Genomic DNA, 13,084 nt, shown 5'->3' with positions numbered 1-13,084 from the left:
ACGCGGATACAGGGACGAAAAGGAGCCCCTTAGGGCAGTTGCGCGGGACTATGACACGAGAAAGGGAACGCTTAACCAGCTTCTCTATTCCCCAGACGGTCGTGCCAACAACATGACCCGGGGGAATAATTTCCTCAGGATCAGAAGATGCAGAGGAGTCAAAAAGATGAGTCAAAAAGAAGTGCATCGGGCTTGACGTTCTTGTTACCTGGACGATACGAGATGGTAAAATTGAAACGGGTAAAGAATAACGGCCAGCAGGCCTGACGAGCGTTTAGTCTCTTGGCCTTGCGGATATATTCTAGGTTTCGGTGATCTGTCAAGACGATAAAAGAAACGGGAGCTCCTTTCTAGCCACTGTCGCCATTCGCCTAACGCTAGACGGATGGTGAGCAGCTCGCGGTCGCAAGGGTGTATCTTTCCGTCAGCGGTGGAGCGCTGGGAAAGCACAGCCCCGACCCCTACTTCAGAGGCATCGACCTCGACTATAAATTGTTTAGTGAAGTCAGGAGTAAAAAGTATAGGCGCGGTAGTAAAAAGAGATTTTAGAACGTCGAACGCAGTCTGCGCAGAATCTGACCATCTAAACTGGGACTTGACTGAGGTCAGAGCTGTAAGGGGTGCGGCTACTTGACTGAAATTTCGTATAAAACGGCGATAAAAATTTGCAAACCCGAGAAAACGTTGTAGCGAGACAGTGATCTCATTTAAACCCTGATAGTCTATGCAGGGACGCAGGGAGCCATCTTTCTTCTTAACAAAGAAGAAACCGGCTCCCGCTAGAGACGAGGAAGGAACGAAGGTACCCGCGTTGAGCGACTCAGAAAGGTATTTCTCGAGCGCCTCCCTCTCGGGGGCGGATAATGAGTATAGTCTACCTCGGAGGGGGCGTTGTACCTGGGAGAAGATCTATACTGCAGTCATAGCTATCAGAGGCAGCACAGTAAAAAAAGGGGAAACAGCTGAAAGTGATAATGAGTTGAGGAGTCGATGTGTGTACGTGATAGTGTGAGTATGTGACCACGAGGGAGACAGAGAAAGAGGAGAAGAAGCCATAATCATGACAATACCTTGTGCAGCAGAACATACATGCACATAAATGCTATTCCCTGAACCAACACACTCTTTCCCAAACTTAATGCTGTTGAAAAAGGTAGTGAAGACTCTAAAATGAAGGATTCGGAAGCACCAGTGTCACGCAAAATCATTTTCATTTTCATTTACATTTACGGTACAATCTTAGCTCCCCTGGCAATGAAACAAACTCCTCCATCACAAACAGAATATAACTCGGGTTTAATCCAAGCAAATATTCATCCACTGGGACAACTTGCAATGGTTTCTCACCAGGACAAAGCTCAGGATGAACAAAATCAGTCAAAAATACCGGAGATGAAACATTTTGCGATCTTATGAAACCCTTACCACACATTTGGTTACTTTTTAGGACAGAACATTCTTTTTTCCAATGCCCTTCTTCAAAACAATAATGATATAGAGAATCAGGAAGAGCTCTTGGAGGTACATTTAATAAAATCTGTTTTTAATAAATTAGATTTCCAAAAATTCGTTCTCCAACAATCCTCACTACAATTCCTATCCCTATTCAATCTATAGTCACCAACCCTATTTTTGTGCATTACCACAAAATCGTCAGCTAACACTTTTTTTAACACATTTTCTGGAACAATACTTTTAAACTGCTCAGTGAGAATCAATTCTCACAGGCCCTCAAATGTACTTACACTGGAAGTAGAACACCAGTGGTAAAAGTAAGTAGTTAAATCATGAAGAACTTCAACATGGGAAGTGTTGATTGTCATGTCAATGATTAAAAAAAAAGCATTCTATTAAATTATTATTTCATTGTGTTTTATTTTGAGCAAGCATATGCAATGAGTCCAGCAGCCTAATGACTACACAAACATTTTACATACAAAGTTTTTGTGCCAAGAGATATTTTACCCCCAAAATGTTGATGTCTGCTTAGTCAAAACAATGTGTTACCCAGTGGCGTAACTTTGTTTTGAATAGTGGTGGGAACACACTGCAACTATTTATATATAACCTTATATACATGGGGACATTTTTACAGTTGGAAAAACTAAATTTTCGCTTTTCAAAAATACATTGATGTATTTATGTATGTACCGGGGCGGCACCAGAGAATATTGAACACAGGTGCTGAGGGGGTGCTAGATCATTGACAGGGGGAGCTGGGCAATTCAGGGCTCCAGACTCATTCTTCCCACTGGTTGTTCTTTTGTGACTAACTTTCTGAGTTTTTTTTTTTTTTTTGCTAGAATATGCTATTAGTCCAGCATTTCTCAATTCCAGTAATTGTGACCCAAAGCTCTGCATATTTCGCACCTCTTTCTTTGTTAACACACCTGATTCAGATAATCAACTCGTTAAACGTGAGCTCCGGGTATGAACTGTATTCCGATTGATATGGTCCCTACACAGTGTTCATTGCCCTCTACTCCATGAGCAGGGGAAATTTGTTAAACTTGACTTCACTTCTGAACATTCATTCACAGATTTGCACTGTGCAACATCTTCACGCATAGACAAGTGTGACTCCATATACCTCTATAAATAAATACAATTTAAATTCACGTCTAGCACACTTCAATGCACTTTAAATGAAACATATACGTTCTCATAGAACTAGAATCATTGTGGAATATCCTGTGATGTTCACTTCGCAGGGCACTTACATTTGAATAGAATAAACGTCTGAAACCATAAGAGAAAAATACAAAATGTGCAGAGCAGGGGGGGGGGGGGGGGCATGAGGACTGGAATTGAGAACCATTGTAATAAATGCATGGTGATGAATTTTAATCATAGTTTATAGTTATATGTTAATGAAAGTGGTTAACATTCAAACTGTTCTTTTTCATCAGTAGTAGGGGTGTAACGGTACGTGTATTTGTACTGGACCGTTTCGGTACAGGGCTTTTGGTACGGTGCACGTGTGTACCGAATGACGGAATGCAATATTTTGTGCGCAGAAAATAAGTACATTTTCGTGTTTCCAAACGAACATATTAAAGAGCCACGCAGATGGGAAATCAAAAATTACCTGTATTACAGTGTATGATGTAGCTGTCCATCAGTGTAAACAATGTGCAAAGTAATTAAACCAAAAAATACACGATTTATAAAGTTAATGGCATCTAAAGTAAGGAGTCGACTCTGAATCGCTGAAACGAGTCATTATAGATTTCAAATCTTTTGCCCATCTCTATGTACGTCACTAGGAACACTTTGCATAATAATCTCCGATTACCGTCTTGGGAGAAACCGGAATTCTGACCTGCCCCACCCCCCCACACAGACGCTCTGGTTGGTGTGATAGCATCATGTCGAGGATGTTTTTAATTGTTAAGGCAAGTTTGTTTAATTTTAACTGCCAAAGAATTAAAATCAGAAGAAGCAATGGCTAAAATTCATTTTTACCACAATACCAGAGCAGTACAACAAATCCCTTTTGTTGTGTTCACAACATTTCACTGATGACTGCTTTTCTAATTTCGGTGAGTACAGCGGGATTTTCAAAGCGTTTGGCCATAAAAGAGGGTTCATTACCAACTTTATTCAGAACAACGAGCATCTCCGAATCACAACGCGAAGTATGATTATGAAGTTATGTATTTGTTTTCTCCCTAGCGTCTTATCAGTATGTGTGCTGTCTGCAGCCTGTCTGCGGTGATCATCATGTACAAACACGTCATTAAAATGAAGTGTAACTCTGTGAATACTCAACGAAGAGACATGAGATAGATATATATAGAAAGCTTGACATCACTACTTTAAAACTAAACAAGTGCTGCCGAAAACAGATATTCTGTGATAATGTAATCCATATGAAAACAACGCGATGTCTGTTTTTCGTGTCTCCCTTCGTTATATCTAATGTGACCACGCCCCCGCGCTGAACGCGCTATTCAGATTCAAACTGAAGCTCGCGGCTTGAATACACCCACACAGAAGAAAAAGCAGCGAGACTGTTCAAGTTTTTTATTTTACTGTTTGCTTCGCGATGAGAGGAATAAGACAAAATTCACCCCAAACAGATGCTAACGCAAAGTTTACCGTGGAGGTGTGTGCGGAACAACCAATAAAACCTGACTATTTTAGTTGACCAATCAGAACACAGTATGCTACCGAAAGGTGGGGTTTAAGGAAATTGAATCTTTTGAACAGCTTCGTGCGAACCGTTTGGGGATCTCTGAGAATTTTTGACAAAATGACAATGTTTTTTAACCTTGGATGGAATTAGACCTAATGTACAGGACTTATAAAAAGTGATAGGAAGCTTATAATTTTCATCTTACTGGCTCTTTAAGTGGCGGAAGTCTCCGCGTCCAGCGCAAATCCCGCCCTGCAGCTGATTCTTAAGGCCGGCGACACACTGGATGCGTGGCGCAAGCGTCTCAGCTGCGTGGCGTTTCCATTTTTAATTCGACTCCCATGTTAACAGGTTAGAGCTTGCAGACTGCCTGCGTGAGATGCGCACCTCAGGCACGGCTCGAGCCGCGCGGAAAACGTGTGAATGCTAGAAATAGAACCGACGCCTATTTTTCACGCGACACGCAAGCGTGTTGGAAGCATTTCCAGGCAAAATAGAATAGGAAATATGTTTAAATGTCATTTTGTACACAAATACATATTAATTCATGACACTTTGATGTTTGAAAGTCTATAGGTTGACATAAATTCAGATATAAATGTAATTTAAAAAATAAATTAATAATTATCAATTTTCAAATATTGCACCTGTCAAATATAGTCTATTTTGACTATGAGCCTGTTCTGTCGGTGGTCTCCGTCACTTACAGCAGCAGGCACGGCACGGTTCTTGTGAAGCAGGCCTACAAACTGGGATTGGTAATGCTGCACTGTAATCATATTTATTTATTTTTATTTTTCATTATATTTTATTATATAATATTGGTTTGAGACTGAGAGTATTTTATTTAGTGGAGAACTTTGCAGCAGTATTTTATTTTTATTTTAGAGGTGGGCATAGATACATTTTTTAAATCTAGATTAATCTCACTGTGATCTTGAAATTAATCTAGATGAATCTAGATTCATCTAGATTAAAATGGCTCATTCGAATTCTGCCGAAGGCATTCAGAATATGTGTTACCCAAATAAAATTGACAAACAGTAAGTCTTTGAAAAGGGGTTTATCAAGCTAGTTGGTGTTTTAGAAAAGGGGCTCATTTCCGGTTTCCAAAATGCATCACAAAGTGCTTGAAAAATCTGTAAACTAATTCCACGTTGCACAAGGTGCAAACAACCTTACGCCTGTTTCATACCAATGTTTAAGTTTTTTTTTCAAGTTTATAGGTGTCAAGGTACAGAAACCAAATAATTAAATGTAAAATAGCACTGGATAGTTTTCAATGTAAAAATTAAATATACAATCAAACCTACATTTATTCAGACACCTTCAACATTTCTCACATTATTACAGTTTTGCTATATATATCAAAAATTATATCTGGTGTCTGAATAATTTTTGGTTTGACTGTTAAAACTACAAAGTAATTCAGTCAAGAGCAATGAGTGATTTTAATTTTCATTTTCTTGGATTAACATTACAGCAGCCAGTAGCTAAATTAGGCGCGGTCACTTTAAGAGACGATGAACACATCCAATATAATACACATCCCATTTTTTTCCTCAACTGTTTACTTTGACTTAAGAAATAACTGACAGTTTTTTCGAGCATAATTTCCAAGGTGGATATTTTGACATATTTTGTATGTATTTGAAAGCACAAGAGCAAAAATAAGCAAATTCGGTGTTCAAGTGTTTTGAGACGCCTTTCTCTGCGTGAGCCCTGAACACCAGAACACCGCGAGTACTGAATTGGGCTCTATCACATCTTTTTGTTTGTTCAAACTGCGATTTGTATTTGTTTGTTCGGGTGCAGGAAGGACTTCGTGGAGAACTTCGCAGAAGAGAGCTCGATTCAGATAAGAGTCTTGCATTAACGCAGCAAGTTAACGCCGATAACGGCCCACCACTATTTTATATATATATTTTATTAAAAACTATAAAAAAAAAAAAAAAGTGTATAGTAATAAACAACCTGCAGTTTAATGTTTGCATTTCTTTCCCTTACTGTACCGAAAATGAATCGAACTTGTGACTTTAAAACCGAGGTACGTACCGAACCGTGATTTTTGCATACCGTTACACCCCTAATCAGTAGTATTATTTGTGATTTGAATTTTGTGAAGGGGAGATACTCTTTTTTCTATTTTATAATCCCAAGTTCGGATGCTTTTACTTTTGATTTTGCGATCTTGTTAGGTTTTACAATAAAAGATAATTGTCTGTTTTGCTTACGTCTATACAGCTTTCACCTTTTAAGACAAAAAAAATGCATTTATTGTTAATTTTTATTAAAATGCACAACAACAATAAAACAGTAAGATACAATGACAAACTAGCTTAAAACATTTTTATTTAATTCAATTCAAGTTGAATTGCGCTTTTTATGATACAAATCACTGCAAAGCAACTTTACAGAAATTTTAATCTCTACTATATTTAGTTGTAGCTTATCAGTGGTGACTGTCAGTTTATGTGCATATGATAGGAATTTTCAGAAAAAATGTATACGAGACATAATATAAATCCCATGACAAAACAGAGAAACAAATAGAGACACAAATAGTGTAGCTGCTGTTCCAGCAAAGTAAAATTAATTAGTTTAACCCTAAGCTAAAGAATAATAATGTGCATTTGATCAGATACAACTGCAGTCACAAATTATGAGATGCATTATTTGAATGCTTGGTGAAAGAGATGTGTTTTTAATCTAGATTTAAACAGAGAGCGTGTCTGAACCCTGAACGTTATCAGGAGGCTATTCCAGAGTTTGGGAGCCAAAAGTGAAAAAGCTCTACCTCCTTTAGTGGACTTTGCTATCCTAGGAACTACCAAATGTCCAGCGTTTTGTGACCTTAAGTAGCGTGATGGATTGTAGTGTGGTATAAGGCTAGTTAGGTACACAGGAGCTAAACCATTTAGGGTCTTATAGGTAAGTAATAATAATAATTTGTAACTGATACAGAACTTAATAGGTAGCCAGTGCAGAGACTGTAAAATTGGGGTAATATGATCATATTTTCTTGACCTGGTAAGAACTCTACCCGCTGCATTTTGGATAACCTGTAGCTGTTTATTGGAGATGCAGTACAACCTCCTAGAAGTCCATTACAATAGTCCAGTCTAGAGGTCATGAATGCAGGAACAAGCTTTACTGGATCAGAAGCAGGTAACATGTTTCATAGCTTGGTAATGTTTCTAAGATGGGAGAATGCTGTTTTTGTAACATGGGAATTATGGTTGCTGTCTAATATAACACCCAGCTTTTTGCAGAGGACTGCAGAGGAAGTAACAGTACATCTGTCTAGTTGCAAACTTTAGTCTACTATATTCTGTGTACTGTTTTTTGGTCCAATAATAATAATAATATCTCGGTCTTATCCGAATTAATAGGAGAAATGTATTGGTCATCCAATCTTATACATTTTTAACACACTCTGTTAGTTTAGATAATTTAGAAGTTTCCTCTGGTCTCTTTGAGATATATAGTTGAGTATCATTAGCATAACAGTGGGAACTAATCCCGTATTTTCTAATAATTTTACCAAGGGGCAACATGTATATTAAAATAGCCGAGGACCTAGGACAGATCCTTGTTGCACTCCCATGTTTTACTGGTGATAAATGAGATGACTCCCCATTTAAATAAACAAAATGTTAGCGGTCGGAGAGGTAGGATCTAAACCATCTTAGAGACTGCCCTGGAATACCTGTATAGTTTTGTAATTGATCTAGGAGTATGTCATGATCTATGGTGTCTAATGCAGCACCAAGAGCATGTAAAACAAGCAATGAGATGCAGCCTTGATCTGACGCAAGAAACAAGTCAATTGTAATTTTAACAAGTGCAGTTTCTGTGCTATGGCCGGACCTGAAACCCTTCATAGAGATAATTATTTTGCAGGAAGGAGCACAATTGTGTCATGAACCGGGTATTCTCCGGTCTCTTCCTCCCTCTTCTGGTTGGTCTCCATCACACCCTTTTCCACTCAACTCATTATCACTCACAGCTGTCTCTCATTCTTCCTTCTCTCCGCACCTGCTTTCTCTGATTAGACCGTCTACTTCTAGCCTTAGTTCAAAAGATTTTCATTTTGTCTTCTCAATGATTAAAATCCAGACAGTTTTCTTCTAGAAAGATAAAAACGTTCATGTGGAGAAAAAAAAAGCTTTTTCTTTACCTTGACATGTTTCGACTGCAACCTGCAGTCTTCCTCGATATATAGAGAAGGCTAGAATACTTCTAGCCTTCTCTCCCCTTTGTTCTCCACCAGATTATTACCTCATGTTCGCATACGCTCCTGATCCTGGGTCTTCTCCCCTGCCTTATGTCGTGTCTTGTGCTTATTGAAACCTCGCTAACGTTGTCAGGGATCTGGGCAGGAGGACCCAATTGCAGGGAGATAACAAGGTTTTATTGACAAGACAGACTGATACAATAAGTAGAAGTGCACAACAGATGCCACAACAGGAACACAAACTAGGCAAGCTAGGGAAGGCTTCAGGAAACAACTGGCAGAATACTTGGGCAACAGAGGGGGCAGCAAGACCAGGCTGATAGAGAAAGCCACACAAGGCACCATAGAGCAGAGCTCAGAAACTTGACCACGGACTCTGGAGACAAACCACATGCCAGGCTGGTAGAACCAGGGCAGGACACATGGGGACAGGTCAGGAACTCGAACACAAGACTAGACAGGACAAAGCTCCAGAAAAACAAAGTTAAATCCAAGACAAAGAATATAAACCAATGAACTAATAAAAGTAAAGTAACAAAATAAGAAATTACCAATTTAACCAACTTGAGAATGATCAAACAAAACCAAGACTAGAAAACTAAAATGTTACAAATGAAAGCAAAGGGCAAGAACAAACAAATTACTAAAACAAGGAGCAAGACAAGAACATAGAATCACAAGGACTAGACGAAACAAGGGTACAAGACCAACCAGACAGGGAGGCACGGAAACATATTCAGCCACAGACCAACAAACACAAAAGGGTAAGGTGCACTTTAAATAGGGAGGAAAATACATGAGGGACAGGTGAGCACAATTAGCTTTTTTTTTTAAGTTGAAAACAAAACAAAAAGAAAAGTAATTCTAAACATGACAGTGCTTGCGTGTTTTCCCCCCACAAGAATACCAACATGTTTACCTTTTCTGGTTTAAGAAGTATTCTTTAACTTTGCTTTAGTGGGAAAACCATCAATATTCGCATCATTTTTGCTGTGCACACCTTCGTGCTCCTGCTGAAGTGGCGAGTATAAACCAAGCTCTACATTTGATGCGCTGCATAGTTCAAACAAGTTGTCGTTTGATGTTTCTCATATGCAATGGAAATGGCAGCTTTTATGCGTTGAACAACACGGTGATTGCGCCAGTGCAAGGGCTCACAAAATTTAGTCGGTCACAGTCTGGAGACCTGCGATTAATAGTAGCCTAAATATAACCAACACACATACATAAATGAATTATAAAATAGATACAATTATATATGAATAATAAAATAAATATAAGGTCAGCTCACACACTCAATTTTTTTAATGGGCTATTCTTTCATTTTGTAGTCTGTATGAAAAGGTGCATTTCTATTAAAGGCACGTCCATGTGGAGATGGTGAGTCAGCGTCGGCAATCTCATCTTTCCACAGACACTGACTCAGAAAGCGCTAGTTTATTAATAAAACAATGTAATGTCTTCTTTTCCCCTGACACGTTCATAATCACTTTGCCGGTGTTTTGAGGCAATTGCTTTATGCGCGAGTTTGAGTGCAGAATGCCTATAGCCTATTAAAGTATGGTTAATATATTATTATATTAATAAATTAATCAATGAATAATCTTTAGTAGAGGGCAGGCCTATTTAGCACAAGGAATTGCTCCATTTTTTAAATAAAATGCTATAATGACATTACGAAAAGTGCGACAGCTGCATATCATGTAATTTCATTGCATGAGTTATGCATGCATAAGGAGTCAAATGTTTTTTTTTCACCCTTTTAATAGATTATGAAGAATGATTTGTTGATCTTGTTTTCCCTTTAATACATACCTTTCACAAGATATTTTTTCAATTACTTTCAAAAAGTGGTAGGGACAATATCGACCCTGGCAGAAAGTGTTGGTGACTTGCAAATGTCCCACTCGCAAATTACACCTATGGTGTTACCAAATATTACATTACTTTACACAAAGTTTAAATTATATATATATAATGATTATGCTTTATATAGAGATGTAGTATGCTGTCAAGAATTCCTCACAAGTGAATTTCGACAAAATATCTGGCTGGACAATTCGTTGAAAGAAACTGTACCTGAACAATAACAGCCACAACAGTTATTGTTAACAACATTTTATAATACTAACATTGTGCACAGGCAACAAAAAAATTACACAAACCTATTTTAATGCCATTATAGCGCTAATTAATAAATGCTCCTCATTTAATCAGTAAAACATACATTTCAGGACTCCCATTATGTATCTGTTTTTCTAATACCATTTTTACATGCCTTTTCTGTTCTGCTTAGTTTTGACCATGGAGAGTCCTTCAGAATCACACCAGGACTGCGGAAATGTAGGTTCTCTCCCTGACAAGCAGACTGCATGCACATCTACAGTATATTTTCAATTCATTATTGTGTTTTTCTAACATAAATTCTGCAGCAGCCATAGAAGAACAGTGCCTTATAATCCAAAGCTAAATCCAATGCCCTAATGACATCCTATGACCATATGACATCATTTATGTTTAATCTCGCTTCAGATGCCTGTGTTCTCACATTTGATCGAAACACAGTAAACACTCATCTCATTCTATCTGAGAACAACAAAAAAGCAACATATTTGGAGGAGGAGCAGCAATATCCTGATCATCCAGAAAGATTTGAGCACTACGAGCAGGTTCTGTGTAGAGAGAGCCTGACTGGACGCTGTTACTGGGAGGCTGAATGGAGTGGCTGGAGTCACATAGCAGTCACATATCAAGGTATCAACAGGAAAGGAGGAAGCGACTGCAGGTTTGGACTCAATAAAAAGTCCTGGAGTCTGGTCTGCTCTGGTAAAAATTACTATGCCAGGCATAATAATGCAAGAACTGACATACCTGCACCCTCATTATGTTCTAACATAATAGGAGTGTATCTAGATCAGCCAGCTGGCTCTTTGTCTTTTTACAGTGTTTCCTCTGAAACTGGTCAAATGATCCACATTTACACCTTCCACTCCACATTTACTGAGCCCCTCTATGCAGGGTTTGGTGTTGGGGTTGACAGTGAATCTTCAGTATATTTATGTTAAATACAATAGCTATGAAGTAGGTGTGTCAGACACTCAGACCATGAGCTAAATACTGTAGAGCCTGTGGAGGAAATAAACTATGAGAGTTCAGCTCCAACTCTAATTAAACACACCTGAACCAGCTAGTCATGGTCTTAAGGATTAGCTGAAAACTAAAGGTACTGTAGGTGTGTTGGAGCAGGTTTAAGCTGAACACTGCAGGACTGTGGCCCTCCAGGAGCAGAGTTTGACACCTATGTGCTAAAATATGCTTAAATTATATATTTATTATGTTAGTGTGATATGTCCGTAAGTGATGTCACATTATTATTATTTTTTGTACTTTACTTCCAGTGCAAAACATACTGACTTGTTATTTTGTAAATAACTGTGTGTGTGTGTGTGTGTGTGTGTGTGTATGTGTTTATATATAAATGAAAACTTCAAGCTTGTATTTCACTTTTGCATAACGGGTGACCCTTATAGTAAGCCAGCTAAGCATTGTTTAGTATATGCACGTCAAACAGAAATAAATCAGTTGCATTTAGTTTAGTTATGTGTTTAGTTATACTTAAATGCAAAACTATTGAGGAAATAAATGTTTTAAAATTACAGAGAAAAGCAATGACATAGTAGCATGTTATTATGATCAATTAAGTGAATGTGTGTTCCTGCTGAACGTTTGACTTCTTACGCTTAAAACAGTTTGTGCTCTTTGTGCTCTGTGCTCTTTTTTTTTTTTTTTTTTTTGCTTAATCACTTCATCTTTTTCGTTTCGGTAATGTATTAACTTCCTGTTCTGATTTAGGTAAATGTTATGGTGTTCTTTTCTTTTAGCAAGTTTATATTAAAGTTGTGTTGCTCCAGTTTTTAACTTCTGCATTGTATTTTTTTATTTATGTATTTTATTATATTTTAGTGACATTAAATAAATTGTTACCATCATAATTAAGGAAACATAAATGTTGATCATGTAAAATAAAAGATAATATATTATTTTATTGGCACATAATATACATTTTTGCTAAAAATACATACATTGCATACATATAAATTGCGACTTTTTAAATGTAGTGTAACACAGTTTCTATAAAAACAGTAGGCAGAAACAAGTTTTTTCTTTCTTCAACATCTTCGACAATCATTTAAATTATAATCATGGTCATAATATCGCAATCCAAATGACAATCATAATAATATCGCAAGCGCAAACAACTGTGATTGGTCCATCATGACCAGCGTTGAGAAAAGTAACAGTTCTCATATGATACGTTCATTAAACTTCAGTGGCGGTAGGGACAATAATTAGCGTTTAACTAACGGTAATGGTAAACTTGAATAGCCTTTTCATTGAATATTTAAATGGTACTATTGTATAAGCATTTATAGATTGTACTTGATCAGCAAGAGTACAGATTGTGTCTATGGAGACTTTTATTATGAAACACGTCTCCCGGAAGCTATTTCAACCGTATGAGTCAAAAGCAAAAGCCGACAGCTCTCAGGTGACACTACTGTGTTTCACAGTTTTACTAAATTCATCATGGCTGAGTCTTTGCTTCGATGGACTGTTGATAAGTTAAACCATAGTTTTGGATTGGAGGCAAGCGACGACATTGTACGGTAAGTACATTTTAATAGACGATGAATTGTGTGGAATATGTG

General features: G+C 37.7%; 2 protein-coding genes across 4 annotated transcripts in view; both read left to right on the top strand.

The window, feature by feature from the left end:
• Window positions 1-12,280, top strand: part of LOC113051806 (NACHT, LRR and PYD domains-containing protein 3-like) — a 29,795-nt gene extending 17,515 nt beyond the window's left edge. For both annotated transcript variants that reach the window (XM_026215905.1, XM_026215906.1), the window contains 2 exons: window positions 10,672-10,718; window positions 10,908-12,280. In XM_026215905.1, the coding sequence (XP_026071690.1) occupies window positions 10,672-10,718; window positions 10,908-11,440 (580 nt within the window). In that variant the 3' untranslated portion in view covers window positions 11,441-12,280. The remainder of the gene's footprint in view (window positions 1-10,671; window positions 10,719-10,907) is intronic.
• A 609-nt stretch (window positions 12,281-12,889) lies between these two features.
• trip4 (thyroid hormone receptor interactor 4) overlaps window positions 12,890-13,084 on the top strand; it is a 76,575-nt gene continuing 76,380 nt past the window's right edge. For both annotated transcript variants that reach the window (XM_026215902.1, XM_026215901.1), the window contains exon 1: window positions 12,890-13,042. In XM_026215902.1, the coding sequence (XP_026071687.1) occupies window positions 12,963-13,042 (80 nt within the window). In that variant the 5' untranslated portion in view covers window positions 12,890-12,962. The remainder of the gene's footprint in view (window positions 13,043-13,084) is intronic.

The sequence above is a fragment of the Carassius auratus genome, chromosome 32 (assembly GCF_003368295.1).
Source record: "Carassius auratus strain Wakin chromosome 32, ASM336829v1, whole genome shotgun sequence".
NCBI lineage: Eukaryota > Metazoa > Chordata > Actinopteri > Cypriniformes > Cyprinidae > Carassius > Carassius auratus.
Note: the sequence above shows the minus strand (reverse complement) of the source record. Positions and strands in the feature narration are given on the sequence as shown.